This window comes from Falco peregrinus, chromosome 9 (assembly GCF_023634155.1).
Source record: "Falco peregrinus isolate bFalPer1 chromosome 9, bFalPer1.pri, whole genome shotgun sequence".
Lineage (NCBI taxonomy): Eukaryota > Metazoa > Chordata > Aves > Falconiformes > Falconidae > Falco > Falco peregrinus.
This window is the reverse complement of record NC_073729.1, coordinates 26,125,091-26,150,922: the sequence shown is the minus strand read 5'-3', so window position 1 is coordinate 26,150,922 and position 25,832 is coordinate 26,125,091. Positions and strand designations below refer to the sequence as shown.

General features: G+C 48.7%; 1 protein-coding gene across 2 annotated transcripts in view; it reads left to right on the top strand.

The window, feature by feature from the left end:
- The window catches only part of CDH4 (cadherin 4), a 462,845-nt gene extending 449,417 nt beyond the window's left edge, over window positions 1–13,428 (top strand). Inside the window, exons 11-15 of one of the 2 annotated variants that reach the window (XM_055814001.1) lie at window positions 3,290–3,523; window positions 4,609–4,842; window positions 8,823–8,962; window positions 10,877–11,041; window positions 12,591–13,428. In XM_055814001.1, coding sequence (XP_055669976.1) covers window positions 3,290–3,523; window positions 4,609–4,842; window positions 8,823–8,962; window positions 10,877–11,041; window positions 12,591–12,797 — 980 coding nt within the window. In that variant the 3' untranslated portion in view covers window positions 12,798–13,428. The remainder of the gene's footprint in view (window positions 1–3,289; window positions 3,524–4,608; window positions 4,843–8,822; window positions 8,963–10,876; window positions 11,042–12,590) is intronic. The other variant, XM_055814000.1, reaches the window with a different exon arrangement.
- Window positions 13,429–25,832: the final 12,404 nt, after the last annotated feature.

Here is a 25,832-nt window from a genome sequence, read left to right as displayed (position 1 = left end):
TTACGAGCAGATGCAGTGGTGCTTGCAGGGCTAATGAAAACTTCCTCGCTCTGGGGTTTCAGGCTTCACTTCAGTCATTGCATCCTGGGTCACAAGGACAGGGCAAACTCCTGGAAGGGTTTCAATGCTCAGTAGCAGGACCAGGAAGCAAATACTGCCTCTTCTTTGTGCCATCAATGGTAGGACTGGTGTGATCCCACAGCCCCATCCTAAGCTTCCCCTCTGTGAAGGTAGCCAGGACAGCAAAATCCAAAATAGTTTCAAGGGGATCTAGCAGTGTTCATCTGCAAGAGCCGCAGGGCGAAACAGGTCAAATGAGTTGGCCAAGACCACTCACAGAAACAGTGGTAGAGCTTGAACCTGTCAAACTAATCCTCACCACCTAACCTTGCAAATCCCAGGCACTTAGTACAACGTGATTTGGAGTTAACCCCTTGCTTCGGCTTCGGTGCTGATGCTACAGTGCATTGGCAGCTCCACATCCATCATTCAGCAGTTCAGAAAGTGAGGACCTAGATAAATCTCTTTATTCTGAAAAATTAATCTATCACTGCTACATTGCAGCCATTAAAATGCACATAAAGCAACACCTTATTTAAAATTCTGTCTAGAGTGCTTAGGATAACAGCTAAAGTTTCATCTAGGCTAATAGACTCTTTCCACATTTCTCCCAAGTTGCAGGTCCTCCAGCATCACGTAACTCATCAAAGAAAGGCTTTTGGGCCCAGGGTTTTGGTGGGGATTTTTCTTTCTTTCTTGAAGCAGCAGCAGCATCTGGTTTCCTTGAAGTTCTTTTTGCTGTTTTCAGTATGTGATAAAAAAAGAAGTTTAACCAAACACTCCATGGACATGCTTGCTCGCTCTGTCTGGGCTACAGTGCAGAGATAGTCACTTAAAGAAAAGTCTTGGCTGCAGTGTAATGGGGAGAAAAGGGGAATCCTAATCAACAGCACATTTTTAGCCTGGTTTCCCAGAGGAGAGAGGCTCTTGGATCACACTGTGTCTACACAAGTGTGGAACCTGGCAGTGTTTGAACCCTTCAGCCAATTTCAACCAGTGTCACACAGGAGCTGAGAACTCAAATGTCCCAACAGGTTTCATAAACCAGAGAGCTGAGTAGGGGAGAAAGACTGCGTAACTGAAAGAAGCAGGGTCCTGCCCACGGGAACTCCCCTTTGGGGCCCAATCCTGTGGGCCACCAGGCTGCATTAGTGACCCTGCCTGCAGCTGCCTGCTTTTCTGCAGACACACAGTGACAAGGTGCCAGTTAGCCACAGGCACAGTTTACTTCATTTCTGCCACGATTTTTCAGGACAGTGGCCCAAGTTCCTTAGAAATTTTCGCACAAGCAGGCTGGGAGTGACTGCTGCTTGCAGCTGAACATGAAAGCCAGTTGGCTTGTACCTTGCTCCAGCCGCACTGACTCTGGCACTGTGAAAAAGGCGATGATCAAGAATGCAACAGCTGAGTGTAGATGCAGCAGTTGTACATTCCTTTTTCTTTTGAAATACTGTCATTAGTATTTCAATCTTAATTTCAGGGAGCGGACCAGCCTCCGCTGGAGTCAGTGGTGCCACAGCAGTCCTCACCTCTTGAGCATGAAGTCTGAGGATCCTTTGTGGTAGTACATCAATACCTGCTCTGTCCATGTTCTTGCTCTCTCCACGTAAGACCGCTGAAATAACTTGAAATGTTCCATGGTTTCTAGTATTCGGACATTTAAAAAACTGTTTGCTTTTCATTCCTCCCGAGACTGCCCCAGAACTGCAGTCAGGAGCAGAAAGAACCAAAAACCAGGAGGAACTGGAGCCCAGCAGCACCCAGTCACCCAACAAAGCTGCGTTTGCACGTGTGGTAGTTGCAGGTTATTTCAGCCCTGTGCCAGTGGGTGCCCCTCAGGACTGCTAGTTTGCATTTGGTCCGTCTCCAAGGCTAGTGTGGGGCTTGCGTTCATCCCAGAAGCTGTTCTGGGTAATGTGAACACAGTAAAATCACTTTGCTTGGTCCTGAAAGCCAGTTTTCATGTTCAGCCCCAGTATCCTGATGGGTTGTCTGTCTCTCCAGAAACTTTCAAAGCTGATCAAAGACATTGTTTTAGAAGGAGACCTACACCATGCTAACTAGATGAAAGGATGAGATCAATGATTGAAGAGCTTATGTAGGAACCATGAAAGAAGGATTTTCAGGGCTCCTTCAGAGTTTTCAAGGCTCCCTTGAAAGGTGGAGCAGAAATGAGAAATGAATGTAGGAAGGAAGGTCTGTGGAAGGAGAAGAACCTTTGAAAGCCTAGTGGGGGAAGTGGTTTGTGTAGCTTTATATCCAGCACTGGGAGGAAGAGCCAGGACTGAAAGCACAAACTTTAAAAAGAATTGCTGAAGCAATGCTGCCCGAGAAGGGAGCCGGTGGGCAGGCCAGCGTGGAGCTGCCAGACATGTGTGTGGGGCAAGAAATTAAAATACTGCGCCGTTTCTGGGAAGGCTGTTCTCTCTTACCAGGGCGGGTATTACTTTGCTTAAGTGGTCATTAGTCGTACAAATGTGGCTCTTCATCAGTAAGGGGCTGGCGAACCAAGACTGCTGTGCTGTGGCATCCCTGCTGGTTGGGGCGAATGTGGAGAGGGTGAGGAACTGTATATTGGGACATACTGCTGCTGCCATGGGTCACTAGCGTCACCCACCACATTTGGTGATGGTTAGCTCGGAACATAGGCTTTGAGCAAGGACTTTTCACCGTAACCCTAGGCCTGACTGTGGGATGGGCTGGAGACTTGGGCTTTCTTTGAAGCACTGTAACAGTCTGCAAATCTATATATAGGTAGCAAGTGCTACCTATAGTAAATGCTGACCAACAGATTACACTACTTAATTTATTTTTTTTCCTCCATCCAAGCCCTCTTCTTCCTCTTGTTAGCTATCTTTCTAATGGTTTTTCCGCTTCAGAACAGCCATTACCAAAATTTGGGCCAGCAGCTGGGTATCGCCTCCTTGTATTTTTAGAGTTTGACTAAGGACAATGCTATAGGCTACAAATCTGCAGGACTCTACCTCCATGTTCTGCAGGAGCAAAAAATGGCAACATTAGGAAGCCTGGGGAAGTTTTAATAGTACCTTTTAAAGCAAGGGACCATGAAAGTGCAGTATGTCCCTCATAAGGTCCAAGGAGGGAGGGTGAAAATCCTGGTTTATTGAAACTGGAAAGCAGAGAGGGGGCCGGTCCATGGTGTTGTCAATCCCGTTGCTTCTCAAGAGATGGTCATCAGTCCATGTTCAGCTCTGCCTTCCCCGTTCAGGTATACCCCCCGCAAGCGGCACTGGCACGCTGCAGATCTACCTAATCGACATCAACGATAATGCTCCTGAGCTCCTGCCAAAGGAGGCACAGATCTGTGAAAAGCCAAACCTGAATGTCATCAACATAACGGCCACGGATGCTGACATCGATCCAAATGTTGGGCCCTTTGTCTTCGAGCTGCCAAGTGTGCCATCTGCGGTGAGGAAGAACTGGACCATAACACGGCTGAATGGTAAATGGGGCAGGCAATCCTGAGGACATTTGGACTCTGATTCACTAATGAGGCCACGTGCGGTTTCAAACTTCCAAACTTTCCTACTTTTTTATCTGATTTTTATTTTTTAAAGCACATTATGGCTGACGTTATAGACAAGATAGTTAATCAGAAATGATTTGTATCAGACCTGCAGCATAACTCTAAGAGCCTTGGCACTTGGCTTTTTTTAATGCAGTTCATAATTATGAACAGTTATCAGTAGTGAACAGAGTATAAATCATCCATAATGGCCAAGGGGAAAAAAGCTATTATCAGTCTTCCTTATGTTCCTCCAGTGTAATTGTCATAAGCCACAATCAGGATCAATGTTCATTTCTCTGACCGTAATTGCATAAAGGCAGCCTTTTAATTTAGCGTGGAACCAGGAGGGCTAGGTAAGTGTGAAGATTACCAGTATGTGAAGGATTTTTATATTGCCGTGTGCAACCACAAATGGCCCTAATTGCTTCTCGTATTGGTAGTTTCAGCAGACGATGGAAGATATCATGGAGCCACGGGCTGGTTTTGGCTTCAAAGCTGGTCCCTCTCGCTGAGGTCTGGCACCCTCTTGCCAAGCCAGAGCAATATCTTGTGCCCTCACAGCTCAGGGCTCAGTCCCGCAGCTCTCGTATCGCAATGGGAAGGAACACGAGAGGGATTTCCTGGCTGAGCATGTCATCAGTGGGCAATGGGCTTCCCAAAAAATCCTGAGGTGGGAGGATGGGTGAGCAGTGGCCAGGAGCAGCCCAGACCCAGGGAGCATCATCCATGCTTTAGCATTTGCCTTTCGTGCCATGTTAAATGCTTGCAACCGGATTTGCAAATGGCATCAAGGTAGGTTAGTGCAGCAGTGAAAACACGCGGTATTTTCCAAAACCCAGGCTGGTCGTTGACCAAACGTAGGGCAGAAGTCTGCAGCTGACCTGCCCGGGTGTGGTGTTGGTAGCCTCTTCTTCAGGACTCAGAAGACTGCTCCGGCAGAGGAGCCTTGCCTGTACCAGTGTGGCTGCAAGGCTCTGCCAGGGCGTCTGTCATCTCTCTGTCTGTCTTGGTCTCTCCAGGCGATTACGCCCAACTTAGTTTACGCATCATGTACCTGGAAGCGGGTGTGTATGATGTGCCGATCATCGTGACGGACTCTGGAAACCCCCCCTTGTACAACACGTCCGTCATCAAGGTGAAGGTGTGCCCGTGCGACGAGAACGGCGACTGCACCACCATCGGGGCGGTGGCTGCCGCGGGGCTGGGCACGGGCGCCATCATCGCCATCTTGATCTGCATCATTATTCTGCTCAGTAAGTACCGCAGGGGCTGACACCGCTGGGAGACATCATGCTTCCCACCCTGTTCCCTGTTGTCCCGTTTCTGTAGGTGGTGTTTTTCTAGAGCCATCCCAGCTCCATGCAAAGGACGGAGCTGGGAGCTCGGAGCTGGGGGGGGTGTCGCACATCTGCATTCAAACCTCTTTCACTGCAGCACCAGCAGAACGAGCTGCAGCACTCCCGGCGCGCATCGGACTGCTCTTTCTGAGGCTTCCAGTAGCTTTACAAACAGCATTACACCTGACAGCATCTTATACATAGTGAGCGTGATAGGATTCTCCGCATTTGTAGGAAAAAGTTGAAAAACTCATCCAAAATCCTACAGCTCTCGGGTCCCTGGCTGGCTGTGGTTATACTGGTTCCCAGTACCAGATGGACTGGTTATGAGAGTCTGGCAAGTCCCTGGCAGAACCAGTGTGTAGCTGTCATTTTCTGGTTGTTCACAGGAATAGGAGAATGGTAGTTGTTCCCATTGCTTGTAAAATCACATCAGATTGGAGAGTCATGGTGGATTGTGGCTATTTAGAGGAAGGATCCCCAGTTTGTCAGGAGCACTGGGGGTGCATTGCAGAGAAGGTTTGGCCATCCCTTTGCTCTAGGCTAAGCCATCCCTTTTGCCCAGCAACGCTATTAGTCCCGACTTCCATGAGCATTACCAATAACCATGTGTGCATATACTTAAAAATAAAAATGATATCATTATAACTTCAAGCAGGAGTTGGCACAGTAGGAATAGATAAAAATGAGCGCTGAAATGAACAAGGAGGTAAATATTCATCAAGAAACGCAGGATGAAACCATGGGATTCGCATTAAAGCTAATGGGAGTTATGGTGCTAAATAACATTTAATATTTACCCCCAATGTGTTTAAACAGAGAGCAGACAGAGCGACGTATGCTACAAATGTCACCTAATGTGGATATGATATGGTACATTAGGAGAATGGGTCATCTCTGGGCAAACATCTAGCCCTCCTGGGCCAGCCATGGGCATGTATGGTTGTGTAATTGATTTACTGAAGCAGTCTGGAGAGCAAGCAAGAAAAGTGGGTGTTTGTGGCCGTGCAGTCCCCTCTCCTTACCCAGCCCATGTGAGCTGCTGGAAGTGTCCCTGTGCCTAGCCACGATGCTCAGTTGCTGTCCTTCAGTGGCTGTGGGGTCCCAGCAGCAGACGTGGTGCTGGTCAGCCCTGGCACGTTTGGCACGCTGGGGTGTGCAGGCGTGCCGCTGGGGCTAAAAGTTTGCACTGGAAGCCACAGAGGTGATTAAACACGGGCCTTCTTTTTGCTGCTTTTTATAAATCCAGTGCTAAAATATGATTTAACAGTTGAAAATCCTATTGACTGAAATTAACTTCAGCTGAAGGACATTTGATTTAAGAGATTCCTCTTTTCCTTTTCAGATACATTATCCCGTTTTAAATTATGGGTTTTATTACAAAAGCTTATTTTTACATTCACTGTAATTCTAATTGACTTTTTTTTATCTTCAAGAGCTGCAAAGCACTGTATCAGTGATGAAAAATGTAATTTGCGATGAGCAGGTTTCCAGTTACATCCTTCCAGTGTTTTGCCTCCTTTCTATCTGTTTTGTATCGTGACCTCTGAACAATAGCCTGGAAAAAGGCAGATGCAAGATTTTTTTGTGCCATTTGTCCATTTTAGCGTCAGCAGGTCAAAGTTTGATGGCTTTAAAAGGAAGAAGCACCAAGGGGACATATCTGAGGTTGCTCAGGTGAAGGAAGTTTCTGCCTTTACCTTGGCTCAGAGTTTTCTTCTTCCTGATACCTGATGCATTAGCTGCACAGATAACAGACTTAGAAGAGCAATGCCGTAAAAATTGTGAAGGGTGAAGACAACAGATTTCAAGGAAAACTACATGCAGAGTGAAAATGGGTCTAACAGCAGTAATAGCACTTCCCATTCTGCAGAGTGAATAAAAGGAAGGAGAGTGCACTACATCCGCTATTGACACTTTGAAGATCTTTTTTTCTTCAAGGTAGCTGTAAAGGCATTAATGGCACAGATTTTTCCACAAGTGCATGAAAAAGTAGCATTTAAAAAAAAAAAAAAAAAAAAGATAAACCCCGGTAACCATTATAATATTGTCTTTGTGGACTAGGCAGGTATCTTGTTGTGAGAGACTTGAAAAGGAACAACGAGAAGTAGACTTCAATAGTCTGCTAAATAGCTGAGGTTTTATATTGCAGATAAGAGTTACATTTTCTTTCCTTTTCTTCTTTCTCTCTTAAATAGATCTAGGATAAGCATTAAAGAAATGCTGAACTATCTGAAAACAATTCTGTTAGCTGGCAGGCAGGGATGGCAGCCGATTGGCACACAATGGCACTAATTAGCTGTCCCATCCTCTTCTGCTCACTTCACTGAATTCCTGTTGTGTATAAACACTGTGGTGCTGGGAGGAAAAACTCGGATCCCACTAACCACCTCCTGGGCAGTGGGGCTGCTGTCTGGGCTGCCCACCCGTGTCCCCAGGGTCTGGTCCCTTCTCCGTCCTCGCCCTGGGCGAAGCAGTGCCAAGGCTCTGTGAAGGGGCAAAGGGACAGAAAACCCTATGGCTTGCTGTCCTTCTGCAGCTAAAAAACACAAAGAAGGTTTGGCATCTCACGTCCTGCCCGAGTTCGCTTGTGTTGGTTGCATCGGTTCGGTGCGGTCAAGAGTTGACCCAGATGAAATGAACCTGGGCCACACGTCCCCACCTCTGCTGTCCATCCACCGCTCCCTTCTCCGGCAGGTTGCCACAGCTTCACCTGTGGCTTGCGTGGGGAATGGAGGAGGAAGCAGCTACTGGGAGGTGTAGCTGCATCAGCTGCCCAGGCTGAATTTCATTTTTGACGGCATTATTTGCAGCTACTGAGCACAAAAACGAAAACAAATGTATTGACAGATTCTTGAAGAAGACAAGGTCCGGTTGCCTTTTATTAGTGGAGACTTAAGTTGCCAGAGCAATTTCCATGCAGTAAGTCACAGGGAGCGCGCAGCCTCTGGGACATGGGTGGCCCTTTGAAGGATGAGGTGGTGGAACGGGGAGCCAGCATTCCCTTTGGGTTAAGTTGTTTAAATGGGGAAAACTTTCTCATGATTCAAGAACTGTTCATCCCTCGCTGTGCTGAGAGATTAGCCGGGGCCTGGCACGTACAGGCTGGTGCCTGAGGAGGTTGGCTCTGTGCTACCAGATCTGCTCTGCAAAGGTAGCCCTGCTCTCTGAAAGGATTTCAAACAATCTTAGATCTGTTTTGCAAATCAATGGCCCAAGGCATATGCTCATGTCCTGGGTAATATGATCCTGGAAGTCTGGAAAGCCTCCCTCAGAAACTTGGGAGGAGGATGAGGGAGTCTGGCATGGATGACAGGACCCAGTGCTATGCAGCTTCCCAAACCAGTCTTGCTTGGCCAACTGCAGGCAACAGCAAAATGACCACCATGGCCAGGGCTGGCGAGCTGACAGGCAGCGCTGTGTCACACTGGTGGGACAGCCGGTCAGGCAGAGGTGGTGGTCGTCTGTACCCAGCTGCTTCCAGCACCTTGCAGCAGTCTGCCCTCTGCCTTTATTTTATGCCCCTGAATAAAGCAAAGGTAGAAATCTATTCCTGAAAATTCAGGTTTTACATCAAATATTTTCAGAAAGCTGAGGTTTTCGCACTTGCTGTTTGCTTTTCCTTTGATTGTGTGTTGTACTTCTGATAAACATCAGCTCAATCAGTGCTGGTGATGGATCTTAAAGAAATGTTTGTAGTGGAGGCCTGTCACAGTATTTACAGCTTGCACTGATCTCTCCCTTACAAATTAGAACACACAATAGGATAAAATTTTATTCCTCTTACTAGCAGCGGGTGAAGTTCTCCGCAGTGGAAGAGGGCAAGCGAGGCGTTCAGACACGCCGCCGTGCCCCGGCGCGCAGCCTGGCCTCACGCAGCTTCTTCCCCGTTACAGCCATGGTTCTGCTGTTCGTGGTGTGGATGAAACGCCGGGAGAAGGAACGCCACACCAAGCAGCTCCTGATCGACCCTGAGGACGACGTCAGGGACAACATTCTGAAGTACGACGAAGAGGGAGGTGGAGAGGAAGACCAGGTGAGACCATGGGTCATGGCCAAGGAGCAGCTGTGCATTCTGTGCTCTCAAAAAGGCAGAAACCACATGATTTTCACTAAAGTACTTGCAAAGGATTGCGTTCCACTTGTTTGTGCCGCAGGCAGCTTTATTGGCTCCCCTGGTGTGGTGTGGACATTGGTGAGAGCCAGCTTAGGTTCAGCGTGCCACTGGGACGCTCTCCCCTGCAAGCAGGATCATGCCAGGAGGCTGATGCCACATGAATCTTTCTACTCCCTGGGGGGCAGTTTAAACATGGGTTTAAACTCACGTTTAAACAATGTTTCTGTTGTTTCAGTCACTGAAGTTGTTTATTGTACCATTCCGCATCAGAGATCTTGGTAGAACCAGCCAGCAGCTGCCGCTCTCGTCGGACCTGTGGCTGCAGGCACTTGCCTTGACTTGTTTCAGCCTAGAGCTGCTGTGGGCTTTCCCTGCGTTTACTGAGTCGTCTCTAACATGCCTTTAATTTCTTTAAATTTCTGGACGTGGTTTATGCGAAATGTCTAAATACATTTGGGGATTTTCTTTTTCACAGCAAAGCGTACAATGGCAAAGCTTTGCTTGGTGACAGAGCCCTAAGCCATAGCCTGCCTGGTTGTGTCAGTTTTTCTGCGGTGGCTTCTTCTTAACAGACACCGCTGCTGATGTTGCATGAAAACTTCACTGGTCTGCACTCCTGGGAGGTGCTCTCCCTCCGCTACGGATATATTTCCTCAGCTAAAAGAGCAAAGTTTGGTCACTCATGTTTAAGTCACTGTTTTTTTATTCCTACCTAACCCCAGAGCCCATGACACTCTCAGATGTGATGTTCAAGCAAATTAAGTGACTCTGCATCATACAGTGGTTTTATTCTTGCTTGCTTAAGTGGGCTGCATGGTTCAGGGTCCGTGCAGCGGCTGCTGTGTGTGTGGTGGGTGGCGGTGAGTCCTGCTCTCAGTGGTTGGGGCTGGTGCTTGAGGAGCAAGCAGCTCGTCCTGCCGTGGAGGTCCTGGTGGCATCCGAAGGTGAGCTGTGAGCCTGGTGAGAACCTTCCCGGGGAACTGGAGCAGGGACTTTGCCCAAAACTTGTGAAGTTCTTGTTCCACAGAAAAATCCTTGCAATTAGCATTTCTTTTTCCTTGTCGCTGACAAGTTATTTATAAATACTGCTCCTGGAGATCCAATCATCTCCATCTGAGCACAAGAATACTTTTACCAGTAGAACAAAGTACTGTTACAAGCATTCAAACTAGCTGAAGTATCTGGTTTCAGGCAACTACACTGTAGGCTTAAATATTTTAGAAAGGATTCGTTAAAAATAACAGCAAAGGAAGAGCAGCAAAACACCATTACCTACATGAATACATTTTTAATGAAATATTAGCTGGTTCTCATTCCTTGATAGAAACCTATTCTGTTGGGATTTTTCACAAGCAGAAAGAACATAATTACTTTGAAAGGCCTACATGCATAAATGCAATACACATTTTAATGTTTTTACTTCTGTGGAAATGTAAAATAATATGTGTACCAACGCCGTGTCTTTACATTATATTATGTATTTCATCAAAAAGTTATGCATATACATACGCACACACAAACAGAGACCAGGTTTTTATCCCAAAGATGGAGAGGCTGTGTGAAATATTCAGAAAACATTTAAGTGTTTGATTTAACTTACATTTTAAGATACACCCTTAGGAGGTTGGTTTTATGAGCTACTCAGGGGTCGGGTTCATCTGTAAGTTAGAGATGTTAGATGTTAGTTCATCTGTAACAGTTAGAGATGTAAAATCTGCCATTGAACTTCAGCTGAAATAGAATTAGACCCCTCGACTTGTTTGTACATTGGGTGGGTAGATAGTCTGAATGAAAAGCTTGTGGTTTCACTCTATGCCTTCCCACTTGTCACAGGATTATGATTTAAGCCAGCTCCAGCAGCCGGAGACCATGGATCATGTGCTGAACAAGACACCTGGAGTCAGAAGAGTGGATGAAAGACCTATTGGTGCTGAACCACAGTATCCTATAAGACCAGTAATCCCACATCCAGGGGATATTGGTGACTTTATTAATGAGGTAAGTTCTGTAGGGTGTCCTGTGTCACATCTTAAAAGCTTGAGCAGCCAGCTAAAATCAGCTATGCAACGTCTTCCTGGCTGCATGGATCAAGTGATGCTATTATGCACCTGAGAAGTCTGATGCAAGCCAGGGGAATGACTGGCATGAGCAAAGGATGCAGGACTTGGCCTAATAGAGGCATCGAGCCTGTAAAAAGCCAAAGTGTGAGCAAAAAGCGTGAGATTTCTGACTTGTGGGTATCACAAACACGGTGCTTTTCAGCATCCGGGCGGTATAACCTGATCCCGCTCTCCCTTGGATCACTGTGAATGTTGCAGTTGCTGTCAGTAAAAACATTGTCTGGACGTGGCCAAAGGAGCGTTTTCCTGGCAGGGAGGTGGTGGCAGGGAGGTGGTGGCAGGCAGGGCACAGCTGCCTGGCTTGCCGAAAGCCAGAGGTGCCAGCTGTGGCTCCTGGGCTTGTAATTGTGTCACCAGTCTGCACCTTCTTAGTAAGCTCTATTTGGTCTAAAGCCCCAAAGAGTTCGCACAACAGAGAGCTTCATCTCAGATCCTATGGGTGTCTTTGTGTTAGATTAGTGCTTCTCTATCCGCTTGTACAGATATCTATGCATTTCGTGTTTGGGTTATCTCATTTTTAGTTTTGAGTGATTGAGTTGGTTACAAACCAATCAATGCATTATTTCCTCCGAGACTAAACACATCATCCATTTCCTAAGTCAGAAGAATAAACGTTATAGCAATTTAATGCTATTATTATATCCATTTCCTGCTGTGCTTTTTCTCATTTTCATCATTAAAATTCCTTCTTCCTTTGCTCCTGCCCATCCTTCACACACACGTTTACACACATCCATGCATGTGAAGATGCTCTCACACCTGCTGGGGCTTCTGTTCCCGGCAGTGGAACCAGCTCCGTCTCCCCACGCTGAGGCTGGGGTTGCGGAAGGTGTGAGTACAGAACATTTTGCTTTATTGTAGGTCTGTCCCACTAGGCTTTTCCTGACGCTGGGCTGCAACAAAGCAATTCTTTTTCTCCATATCCCGAGGCCGTTTCCGCAGCCTGCCTGCACTGCTGCCGACAGCGCACAGACCAGCAAGGCTCCCCAACCCTCTGCCCGGGATTTCACACCCCAAGTCCCTCCTAATTGCAGCATTTTACTAGGAGTTATTTTGTTTTTCCTGAAGGAATCCAAATCATCAAAATGACCAAATGGTAGGAGAGGAAGGGTGCTGGTCCTTCTTGCGTTGGCCAAGCTGGAAATCTTAACGGGCACACCCAGGAAGGGCAGAGCTGGATCCTTGGGAGTAAACCCCTCCCGCGCCACCCGGCTCTTTTATAGAGGCACTGGGAGTTTGTGGGGTTTGTGCTGGGGGCAGCTGGGCACGGGGAAGCCCCAAGCCCCTCATTCTCTCACCATCCTCTCTTCTCTTGCACCATCCCCTCGTAGCTCTGCTGCCGGGAGCCCCGTCCCCGAACACACTCCCTTAGCACCAGCACCACAAAACCCCGCGGTGGGTACTGATGCCGTGTGTTTGCCCCCCAGGGTCTGCGTGCGGCGGACAACGACCCCACAGCCCCCCCTTACGATTCACTGCTCGTCTTCGACTATGAGGGCAGCGGCTCCACCGCCGGCTCCGTCAGCTCCCTCAACTCCTCCAGCTCCGGGGACCAGGACTACGACTACCTTAACGACTGGGGGCCCAGGTTCAAGAAACTGGCGGACATGTATGGGGGAGGCGAGGAAGATTAAACTGACCTCACATTATTTAAAAAAAAAAAAAAAAAAAAAAAGAAGAAGAAGAAAAAAAACAATTCAGAAAAAAAAAGCAAACCCACAGACAACAACATTAACAAAAAGAGCTGATGCAGAAGCAAGAACTGTACAGATGTGGCAGCTTTTTTAATTAATATCCCCTGCTGACTGTATTGTTATTTTTAGTGGTGATATAGAAGGTTTCTTTTTTTTTTTCCCTTTTTTTTTCCTTTCCGATTTTTTTTTAGACTGTTGAGCTGTCTCGCATGAACACTTGTCTCTGCTGCAGGGTTTTTTTTGTTGTTTTGGTTTGGTTTTTTTAATGTCAGCTGGGATATTGCTCGTTTACCTGCTTTATGACTAAAGAGAGTGAAAGGCACTCTGTCTTAACTTGAATTTCTTAGAACAGAAGCACTGTTTTTAAAATATATATATATATATATATTTGAAAGTGCCTTTTGGTGCATGTATCAGATTCCCTTCAATCTCAGGAGTGATGAAAACAAACATACAACCATCCTGGGCAGCACTCCATGTGACCCTAAGCCAGTTCTAGCTGGGAAGGAGTTAACAAAAAGGAACTGTGGAGATTGTTTCTTTTTTGCCTTTTTTTTTTTTTTTTTTTTTTTTTTTAAGGGGGTGACTCATTCTGGGATGGAAGAGGATGGCGGGGCGGGGGGTGGGGGGGAAGTTGTTTTGAGTCGAAATCTTAACAGCCATCTTTAAGCCTCAGCAGGTGGTGAACTAGTCGTCATGTTGTATATAATTCAGTGTTATCAGATGCAAAATACTGACTGGGGGCTCTGCCATCACCTGGTCACACTCAATGTAGCTGCATAGAACTATAGCATTGATAAAGCCTTTGGTTATTGCAACAGAAATCTCCGACAGACCTTGCCTAAAACCCTACAAAGTAAATTGTGAAATGACCAAAGGCCCATTTGTTTGTTTTTATGCTAGCGGTGTGTTTTGGCTCCCACAACCTCTTGAGCGATGTAAATGCCGGCTGGGTCAGGTGGTGGTGTCCCGCATCTCTGCGGGTACCAGCTGGTGCTGTGTCCCTCACTAAGGCAGGTGCTGTGAGCGGCGCCGCTCCAGGCCGGGGCAGCGCTAAGGGCAGGGACAGCTCGTCAGCGCTTTTGCCATCCCTGCGTGTGACGTTAGGCTCGCACAATATTAATGCCTTGGAGCGTTAGTAGCCAAAGCTCAACAACACCGTGTAAGTCGGCTCATGTGTGTACTTTCTGTTTGATGGGTGGGCGCTGCTATCCGTAGTCAATGTATTTTTTTGGCAAAGAAGTGCAACAGGGGCCTGTGAAGTATCTTGTGGTTAATATGCCTAAGCATTGCCAAGTAGGCAAGAGGTTTTGCAGCATCCAGGCGTAATTCAACATCAGTATTATAAATGGTAGCATACTACCTAGTTTATATGTAGGGTCAGTTTAACCAATAACAAATAGTTATTAGCTTTTTTTATTACATTTTTCCTTTACTGATTTGGACTAGTGGGTTTATGTCTAATGTTTGTAAAATGATTTAGACTGCATGGATGTGTAATATAAACCACATTTAATGGATTATGAGCCACTTAATTAATGTGCTATGAAATCTTGGATTACCTGTGTTTTATATTCTGCAGACGATTTTGCAGTGGGTTCGCTACAACTTGTAAAAGTGCTTAGATATATTTTCATTTAAATCCAAGAATGTGCACAGTATTGGAAAGTGATTATCCAGGGGATAATCGCGCTTTTTTTGATATCTCTATTAATTCTCAAGATGAATGCTAAGAGTTCAAGGGGGGAGGCGGGGGGAGCGTGCACGCGAGCGAGCGCAAGAATGAGAGGACGAGAGCTTGCGGTGATGAGTGGACGTCGTTTCAGAGGGTATACTAGGCTGCAAGATCGTCTCTATAGATTTTTGAAATGCTCCTAGTGCATTTTATATTTCATTGTATCATATTTTCTATAAAATGCAATTTCTGTACATTATCGAGCATTTGAAATGTGTCTTGTATGAAGTGGAATGTGGTAAGTCTGCCCCAGGGGACTCCAACGTCACCGGTACATGAGTAACTACCAAGGACGCGATCTTTCTTTTTGTCTCGGTCGGTTGGTCAGTCAATGGGTCAGTTTGTCCTTTCACGGCTCGGAGAGCGAATGCACTCTCACCCAAGGTTCTTGAGGAAACGAGGAGGCGATGGGTCGGACCTCGGGAGAGGGGCGGCTCCGATGGCAGCAGTGAGGCGAGGCCGTTGCACCCCGGCAGCATGTGCCTCGGCTGGGATGAAGCGCAGTGCCTGGCAAAACTGCCGGCACCCGACACTTTTCCCAGTTCCCGTTCTCTACTTGGGAACTCAGTCGTCTTGTGTGACCACTGTGAAAGTCATAGTTTGCTTCTGCCACGTACTGTCCACCTCCTCCTGGCTGCCCCCAGCAAACCTCCAGCCACCTGGCGCGGGGGGGTACGTTGCCCTGCAGCCCCTGCTCCTTACCCACGGGCAGTCTCGATTCTTCCCCTTTTCTTTCGGAAAAGCCACAGGCTGGAGTATTTCACCATCGGGGCTTTGCACCTCAGCAGAAGCTGCCCGGTCACAGCAGAAGTAGTGAATAATAAAAATGTACGTGGTGTTTCTTGCTGATGACTGCCCGTCAGTGTTTTGTGTCTGTCACTGTAACCTCATCACCGGCTCAGGAGAAGGATGCGGCTCGAGCGCTGGGGCGATGCTGACAGTTCTCCATCCGCAGGGCGGTGCCGCAGCTCCTGGGATGCTCGTGCAGGTCCCAGGATACCGGCCAGGTCTCCGCTGTGAGCCATGCTGTGCCACCTACCTGGCACCACTTACCCAAGAGCTAAATCCCTGCTCCGGAGCACTTGGTGCGTGGTGTCTGCTGCGGCTTTGGCTGGGGTGATGGATTTCAGGTAGGGAAGGGGATGGCAGCGGTGCGGGGCGGCTGCTGCGGCACTGGGGCCGGGGGCTGTAAGGGCCGGTCAGCAGCATGTGTCACCCTGCTGTCACCCAGGGGATGGGACGTGCAGTGAAAGGAGCCGCTTGGCCATGAAGGAGTCATTGTCAGACTTCAGCTTGTCTAAACATTTCAGGTTTTTGAGAATATTTATGCAACCTGAGTCAAACAACACTGTTTGAGTGCTTAAAAATAAACCAACCTGTTTCCATTGGCGACTTTTTTTAATATCAGCGGATATTTTAGCTGCAGCATTTGCAATTCAGCCATTCCATCCCCACAAGCTTATAAATCAAACCAACTATTTTGTTGTCTTTTGACCCAGTTCTGCTCAGTCACCCTCTGCACGACCTCCTCCTCTTCCTCCTCCTCTCCCTCTTCTTCCTCTCCCTCCCTGCATCCTCCACCACTGAGCTGTACAGAGTAGCAGCAGCATCAGGCCCCTTTTCTCTCAGTGGGACCGACAAGGTAAGCGAGGAGCGTATCGAGCAGTGAAAAGAGATCACTTTTTGCAAACCTTTTTGCATGTTGATGCTAGTTACGGTTTGTAACCCAGCTAAGAAAACTTACGTTCAGCCAGGGGGTCCCACTGAACACGCAGGCGACTGTGCCATCGCTCGGTCCCCTCGCTCTGATCCTGGTGGACATGAGGTGACATTTCCCTTCACCGCTGGAGGTGACGGTGGCTTGCAAGGAGCCGGGGTGGGGAAACGGCACCTTTGCCTGAACGCGCCGTCACTGGTTTCTCTTACAGGCCACAGAAGCGGTTATTGTGTTGAGAGCAGAATCCTTGTTCTCTGACTAACCTAAACTAAATCATTAAACTCAAATAATTAAAGAAGTGCCCACACATTCAGGTCCCTGCTCTTTGCACGCCATGAGGCGGTGGGGAAGGACTTGCTTTTAGAGGGGAGCCCGTCCCCAAAATCCCACTGTCCTACCCTGTTACCGGGGGGCACCAACACAGCAATCCGCGCTGCCGACGGGACGGGACGGGACAGGGTGCTCCCAGGGCGTAGGGCACACGGGACACCTCCTGTGGCCTCCCCAGCTCCTGGGTATGAGGGCTGCACTTCCCCACACCAGGGACCGTGCAGGAGCAGTGGCACCACAGTGCCCGCAGCCGTCGCTCTGCTCCTTGTGTAGCCTGTAAATAGGGAGAAGCATCAGTCACAGAAATGCTTTGCAAGGCAACGAGGAGATTCAGCAGGTAATTAATGACAGTAAATAGGCAAGTCTGTTCTAGGTGTCCGATGTGCTAGTCATAGTTTTGCTTCTGGTTTTGCATTTTCCTTTTTTTTTTTTTTTTTGTTTTCTCCTTTTTCGTGTTGGACCAGGCGATGCTGCTGGCGGTGTAAGGCACTGGTGGGCAGGTCGCTCCCCTGCGGCTGAGCTGCTTGGCCTCTTTCGAGGGGTTTTTAGGGATAGTCAGGTCCAAATCCAGCTTCCAGGAGTAGGTGGGACTTAGGAGGTGGCTGTATCGCCTGCAACTGCTTCACATAGGGTAGACGTTTGGGCATTGGAGAATGGCAATGGTCAGTGCAGGGTCTGTACAACACAAGATGCCAAGATTGCAACTTTGTTTAGTCTCAAAAAAACATATTAAAGGTAAAATACGGGACTTTTATTTGTGATGTCTTTTGGAGCTCTTCATTGTAAGTGTGAAAAAAAAAACGTCGGGGGGGGGGGCGCGGGGGGAATGCTGTATAACAATGAATGAGTATGTTTAAAACAGCAGCTAGACAACATAGGTGTCTCCCACGCAAAGTTAACTCAGTTTCATGGGGAAAATAAAAGTTATTTCCAGTACACACCAACCCCACATACAATTGCTCACACTATGTGTACATAATGTAGTTAGTGCTTGAAGCTACAAATCAAATAGGGGAAAAAAAAACCATATAGATGTATAATTGGAGCACTTTTTTATTATTTTAATTATGATTTTGCATGTTTCCTTTTACGATGGAGAAGCTGTGTAGCAGCCCGCATGACTGTGGTTGTTCTCAAGGAAGACTTCTGCTGTTCTGCTGTATTTCATGCTGAAGCGCAAAAGCAGTTTGCGCCCGTTAACCCAGTTCAAAAACCTTTTTTTGTAACCCTCAACAGCACAAATATTTTGTATTGTTGTTTGTACCATTTTTGTACCAAAAACAAAAGAGGAAAAAAAAAAAAGGGAAGAAAGTAAATGTTTTCAATGTGTTTTTAGTGCCACTGCAATCTTGGTTTCCAAACTGAGTGACAGGTTTGCTGATTTATTGTGTATCAAAGCTGAACTGGCGCACTGACGCCTGGCTCCAGTGTAATAAAAATAAAAGTCCCCCTTTTGAATAGTCTCACTTGCTTTTTTTTAAAATAGTATTTTTATTTCCTTATTTCATTTTCCTTTCCCACATGCACACCCCAGCTTATTTGCTGCTGACGGCACACTTACCCTTGCAGTGGGCTGGTAAATGGTGGCCTGCCTGCAGGTGTGGCTCCTGGTACACCGACATCGGGGGCGGGGGGGGGGGGGGGGGGGGGGTGTCAGGGATCCCGGGTGCTTCTGCACTTGTCTGGCGGTGGGAAATCTGCGTTCATTAAAGCAAGAAGCGTGGCTCATCTCAGCCCACAAAGGAGGGTGGCAGTGGTGCAGGTTCCCCCCGCAGACCAATGTGGACACACTTGTGCTGCACTGGACCATTGGTGCAAATCAGTCAGGTGGCAATTTTGCTCCTGTGACACAAAATCTTTGTGGTTTTTTGTTGTTCAGACACATGCAGGGGTCTTTACTTGCCAGCGTGTTGGTAACCCCCCTGGCTGCTGCAGCAGGACGCCCAGTGCCTTTGCTGCAGCACACAGCGGCCAGTCCTTTTACTGCCAGGGAACAGGGATGGGTCAAAACATCTAGGGCGTGACCAAGCACCCCGAACCAGCTCGTGCCCTGCAGAGGAAGCCTGAGCTTGCTGCTCCCAGTTGCATTTCTCCACCTTCTCTGCACGTGCAGGAGCAAAGCCATGGTTGGAGACACCACTGTGCACCTAGCAAAGAGTGTGCCAGCTCCTGCACAGTGGCATTACTGCGCACAGCAGCACTTCTCTGCATGCACCTCCTTTAGGCCATCAGCTTCTTGCTTAAGCTGCTCTTCCTCTGCCTGTGAGCCCGGGGAGGGGACACGGGCACCCACCGCGAGGCCAGGCAGCGACCGCCAGGCACGCAATTAGCACAGCGCCAACAGCGACCACTCACATTTTGCAGGTAGTTGAGTCTCCATCACCCTCACCCCAGCATCAACCCACACACGCCACGAGTTAGTGAGGGGCCTCAGCAGGTCCCGCAGGCACCCGGGGCTGAGCAAGGGCGGGGAAGGACGCGTGGTTCCAGAGGCTGCGGAGCTATTCCAGCCGAGCATGTGGAAAGCAGCGCTGTCTCATTTTTAATAAACATTAAGATGAATGCAAATCCTGTACATGGCAATTTACTTCCCCCCGGAGTCAGCTAAGAATATTTTATTGCTAGTTTTGCTAATTCTCAAGCTGTTCTGTTTCTTAGAATTATCTTTAACTACTGAATAATGCAAGACTGTTGCATCACAAATATTAGTTTCTGCTGTGGAAAGTCTGGGCTCTCATCATCATGTTATTAGGCTCTTATCTGCCTGCAGAAAGTCTTGTTTCTCAAATGATTTAGCTGCGTGCTTAACTTTGACCATGTGAGTAGTTTTATTAAGCTGATGAAAACCGCTGTTCTCCCCCTAAATCCATGGACTTTTGTACCAAAATTAAAAGTAGTAACAACTACTATTACAGTTGTTATAGGCTCTTAGGTTGTTTTTTTTCCCTCCCAAGTCAAAGGCAGATGCCAGAATTTGCAATAGAATTTGGTTCAGATCAAACCAAAGCATGCAGGGATTATGATTTTTTTGAATAAATGAAATAACTTTTCTTTGTTCTCCTGAATAAAACTTTTGCATTACAAAGACCTTTTTCCCCACATCTTTTTAAGTAGGGAGCAGGTTTTTTAACCAAAACCTGAGTTAATGGACACATTAAGCTGGTTTAGGTAACAAAAAAAGCCCAACCAAAACCCTAAATGCAATACTCCAGCACTGTCAAAGCAGCCACTGGGTGGGAGCGGAGGAAGCATTGCGAAGATTAAATGCTTTTATTAACCACTGGCCGAGTTGTCTCCTTGTCAAAAAAAAAAAAAAAAAAAAGTATCCAGAGTCCTTTTTATGTTTTTTGCAACATTCATTCCACATGCAAAGAAAAATTTGCTCAGCTATAACTAATGACACCCTGAAGTCCTGTGTGTGAGCAGGAGCACACGTCAGCTGAGCACCTTTACCTTCACACCCCTGGGCATGTGCATCCCTCCTGCCCAGCAGCACCAGGTCCTGGTTCTAACAGGAACCCTGGGACTGAGCTGTGCTTCTTTCGCTGTAGTATCATCATCATCATCGGTATTAGTATTAGTATGCAAAGTCATTGTGAAGAAGACCCTGTGTGCACACCAATCCCTCTCCCTCTTCCAAGCAGAGCCTACAGTGCTGTGAAGGACCATGATGTGTGTGAGCCAGCCAGGGGACACCTGCGGGACCTGTACACGCAGATAAGCAGCTCCTTTGACTAGTTACCTTGCAAATAACCCCAGCGCTCCTCCTTCCCCCTCCAGCCGTAGCAGCTCCTCTCCACAGTCACTCATCAGCCAGAGCAGCACCATGCCTCTTAAAATGAAAGGCACCAGGGACAAGCGAGGGCAACCAAAGGGGTTGCGTCCTCCTTGCCCACACCGGGCGGGTCCTGCATGAGGGGACAGAGATAACAAGGCATTAATGATTTGGGCGTTGGTGCAAAGCAGAGGGCACTGGATGCCATGGGGAGGGAAGTCGGGTGCTGCCAGCCTGAACCCCGGAGCCTGGGAGCTGCGGATTCCCCACCCAGCAGGGCCAAACCCGCTCCCGAGCAGGAGCGAGCCACAGGCGTGCTGGGACCTTTGCAGTGCCATCGTTTCACAACAGTAAACGCTTTCCCCTGATAGAGCTGTAGGATTTTTCTCCCCCGTCCCCTCTCACAGTGATTAATGTATAGCTTCTCCACACTCATCTCGGCGCCACAGCACAATCCATCTCCCCTGCTCATTGCCTTGCACTCCCCCTCCCCACCTCCTCTTTTTAATGAGAAAATATTTTTTTATTTTTTTGCTGCAATGCTTTTCTGCAAGCAGGGAGACAGCAGCGGCGGGGGGTGGTCATGAGTAATGGCACAGTCTCCCCGTGATGGGCAAACAAGGACCAGGCTGCAATCTCGCACACCTCCAACCCGGTGACAAGGGCCTCATGCAACAGCCAGGACTGAAAAACTGGGAAAATAAAAGATGCAACCTCCTGGCTACTCCTGGTTTTGTTCCGAAAGGTGACGGCTTGCTAGCAGGTTTGCCCTCCCCGCTGTCACCCACCGCCCAGACCCCTCTTGGCAGAGATAAGCGGCGCGGGAAGCGGCTGCCGACAGGTCCTGTCCACCTCCTCGGGAAGGTGCGCTTTCAGCCAGCCTGACCCAGATGACTCCACACCTCTTCCGAAACGCCTGCAGGCTTTGCTGAGCTGCACTCGGCTGACAGGGTTGGAAAGGGAAACCTTGCTTCAAGTGACTGTGTGGCTTTGCGTTAATTAGTGACCCGGTGGCTTTGGAGGGTCGTTGCCACCTGCAGTGGAAGAGAAACTGTCCCTCCCCGGCTAATTGGGGACTCACACCCTGGGCCAGGGTCTCACTGTGTGCAGCGCCATGAACCCCAAACCACACACCGTCCCTGCCCTGCAGCTGGGAGTAAAACTGGGGAGGGGGGGCTTTATACCGGTGGTTCATAGTAGCAAAGGCACAAAGAGGATTAGTGAGCGCTAATGAGATATTTCAGTGCCAGTGCAGACTCAGGCGCTGGCTGCTGGCAGCTGCATGGCAGGCTCTGGCGCTGCTCAAGGGAAACCGGAGAGTGCAGGTCACATCTGCCCCCAGGAGCTATTTTTTCTCTGGAGGAGATAATTCAAATAACGGCAGAACCATCAGCACAGGGAGAGCCCCAGCCCTGTCCGTCAGGGGCAAGGGGGGCTGCCCCAGCCGCTCCTGCAGCCCCCGGCTCCCTGCAGTGACCTCCCGAACAAGCTGTCCCCGTCGCCCAGGGGATGAGGCTGTCTGTGGAGCACCTGGCCACCAGCACAGCCCTCACCTCCCGCCGGGACTTAACGTAAAGCAGCAGCTGCCGTTAGGGCGATTGGAGTCATCAAACCACTCTGTGTAGGACGCTCCTGCTACATTGTCCTGGGTGAGCGAGATCCGACGCCGTGCACTCCCCTGGTGCCACCTGCTCGCCTGCTGTGCGCGCCTTTAAAAATCTGCCTTTAGATCTGGTAATAAAAATATGGAAAAATCATCATGGAACACTCAGTGGCTGTTAAACCGAGCCGGGCAGCCAAGCACGATGCTCAGGATGGGAGGTGGGACGGGAAGGATGCCGAGCGAGGCTGGCCCTGGCCGGCCAGCATCAGTTCAGAGTAGTTCGACCCTATTTTGGTCTGAAGAATTAGCACAGTCCCTCTGGTTTATGCTTATCCTGGATCCGTTTTAGCCTCCAAACACTTGCAAATGTTTGCAAGTATAAATCAAGGGGTTAACACTCACCCCAAAATAGCAGTTTTCTGCTGAGAAATGAGAGTCGCTTTCTATCTGTGCTAGAAGCTCTCAGAAGTGGATTGTCAAAAATCCCTGGGAGGCTTCAGAAGGAGTAAAGCAGAATCAGGCCTCTGTCAATATTTCCACTCTAATAAACCAGATTTATAATATCCAAGGCCACATGGAAGCTTTATCACTGAGTACGTAACGGCCATGCCATTAACCTGTCCTATCTACAGCTAAACTCATTACTTTATGAAGTACTTTGAGTTACCTTGGAGTACAAAAGGTGACATAACTAATCCCGCTCTGTGAAAACCATATTGATTGGAACGTAACCACCAGGTAGTGCAAGAGCATTTATAGTCCGCGGCGAAAATGCACTCAAGTGCGTGCTGCTGCGCAGACGATACCCAGCCCGTAGCATCAGGGGCTGAACATCCCATTCCCAGCCTTTGTGGCACAGGTGAGGCGGGGGGTGATGCCGTAGCCCGCACAGCTTTCCCCAGGTGGGTTTATAGGGTGGGATAAACCCAGTGCCAGGAACCACTGACAACTGGTGCGGGTAACACGGCAGTGTCGGTGCTGCGCAAGTGCTTTGGCTTTGGCCAAAGGCAAACGCTTTGCTGTTTGCTTAAAGCTGCCCGATACATTTCATACCTTGCAGACACCTCGGCTTACAACCCGAGCCTTCCAGAGCCCGCGCCATCTTGCAAACGCCTCTGATGAAGTTGCTAAGGCAGTCACACATCACCCGGTTACTACAGCTGGGGGATGAGTAAGTGCAAATTAGGCGTATAGGTATATACATTTCTGTGAAGACTCGCTGGCCTGTGCCTTCTAGCTACTCCCCAGCTGAGGTCCCCGGCACCCAGCGCGTGGGCTGCCATGCATTTATCATCATGAATCTCCTTTCACATTGCACCTTGAGAAGGAGCAAGTACCTTGCTTTAATATAGCATTATTGATCCTGAGAGCTTAAAACAATAACCATCGTATAATCAAAATTCACTTTTTGCCAGGAACTGCGATTGAGTTGCTCTTCGCATTTTGTAGGGACAGAAAAAAATTCAGCACCTTGTGAGAAAGGCACACGAGGCCCCGGAGAGGAGAGGATGGAGGAATCCAGCCCTGCAAATGGTCCCAAATCCCAGACCCTGGGCAAAAAGCAGAGTATGTCACAAAGGCAATACATCACATTACTATAGTACTGTATAAAATATTTAACTTTTGAGTACATTACCGAAGTGGTTTCTTTTGACATTACATTTATGCCCTTGTAAAAGACATGTAGCCGAGAGCAAATATCCATCCCAGAACAACCAAACATTGTTGCAGCGCAGCAGCCGGGCTGGCTCAGGGGACCCAGGACAAAGCTGACACGAAATCTGCATTACCTCCCTCTCCGAGGAGGGACCGCCTGGGTCTGCCAGCATGAGGTGCCACCATGGCCATGCTGTGCATCGTCACAGCCACCGAGCCCTGCCTGAGACACATGCCTAAGTACAGCAAGCAGGAAAACACACTTGTACGGGAGACTTCTGCTATTAAGTGCCTCTGATCAAAAGCATTTTATCATCTTCCCTGCCTTAATGCAAGGAAACATACCAACAGAAAGCAAGGTTTTACTGCAGGCGTTCAGCCCTCTGAAGGCAGGCAGCGCCTCGCATCCAGCCCTTATAATAAATAGAAGAGGAACAACCTTTTCCTTGCTCAAAATGGTTCGCTAAATATTTCACTGAGCATCTTGGTTTTCCATTTGTCCTGCTTCGGTTCACTGCTTGTGGCTCTTGTTTGTTCTTCTGCTTCTGCAGCTGCAGAAGGACCCTGGTGGCACCAAGGCAATTGCATGTGCAACAAAAGGGGGGCCCCGCTCAACTTGCCATTTTCCAACGCAAGCACCATCTCAGCACATCAACATCTCCACAAAAAAATAAAAAAGCAACCCCCAGAAAGCTCAAAACACCCCCACCACCACCCCAAAAAAAATACCTTTTCCCACCAAACTTAGTAAAGAACCAAAAAAGTGAGACCAGATAAACTGGAAGTTATGTCCAGTCACTGGGGGAACCCCTGACCATGCCACCCCTCTGCAGGTGGAAGCTCAGTCCCCATCACCTGGGCTCTCTCCTTCTCAGGGGAGGCTGTGGTAAACCTACAGGCTTCAGCCCAGGCAGAAAAGGGGCTTTTTAAAAGAAACGCTCCATTTCATCGCTTAGGAACATGCAGATGAACGGCCAAAGGGCCAAGGCCAGGCTCAGCCTACCTGCTGCAGGAGTGTATTAGGGCAGGGTCCTCAAGGATCACTTTTCTTAAAGCATCCTAATAAGCACAGCCGAACAATGCTGAGGCTCCTTTGCAAGCTGAGCATGGAGCAGAGGGCAACACTGGGTCATTTCCAGAAAGGAGATGTCTTTTTAGCAGGGTTTCTCAAGAAAAAGCAGCCTTGCACTGCCTGCGTCCCCTTCCCCTGCTTCCCTTCTGCGCCAAACAGACCATTGAGCTTGATGAGGAGCAGCTAAATTGGACAGAGCCAGAAAGATAATTAAGTCCCTGCACCTTTTGTGAAAAATAAGGGGCCAAAGGAGAGCTTTGTCAGCTCAGATGCTTTGCCCAAGGAGCAGATAAAACAGAATTTATATAGGCAAAAATGAGTCTCCGTGGCAAGGAGACCTTAAACCTGCCCCGAGCAGGGACAAAGCCTCCAAGAGCCCTTGCAGCCAGCTACAGGGAGCCGGGAGGAACCCAGCACCTCCGCGCTGGCACTTGTGAAATGACGCGTTCCCTATGAGGCCACCCTCCAGCATCCACCCTCCAGCATCCCACCAGGCACTCAGGGCCCCACATCGCTGCTGGAGAAAAAAACCCAGTCCCCCCACGAGAGAGATGCACTGGCAGCAGGTGCCGAGACCAGGGTGCGGAACCCCCAGGGCACCGAGACGAGCATGCAGGACCCCCAGGGCGGAGGGCTCAGCAGGATGGGGAGCAGGACAGCACCCAGCGGGGCCAGGCATGGCCAGGGGGCTCCTGCTCTGCCGGCCGCTCCCGGAGCTGCCAGGGCTGTGAGGCCATGGCCCAGGGTATTTCAAATGCTCGAAAATCATCCCATGGGCTCTGTCCTAGTTATTTATAGGAGCTTATGCTTGAAAGTCTCAGTGGGATTGGAGCCCTGCTATGCTAAATCCTATACAAATACATATTAACAGGCCCCAGACAGGGCTTGCTTCTCAAGTTGTGATTTAAAGTCCACGCAGAGATGGCAAGTCGGAGGTAATCCCTCCCCAGGAATGTGCTGCGGACCTCAAAATATTCATTGCCGTCTGTGTCTTTTTTGTTGTTGTTGTTGTGGGTTTATACAGCTCTTCTCAGAGTGAGTGCTGGCCTAGGCAGGGTGATGCCAAGGCACCCGAGGACCACACTTG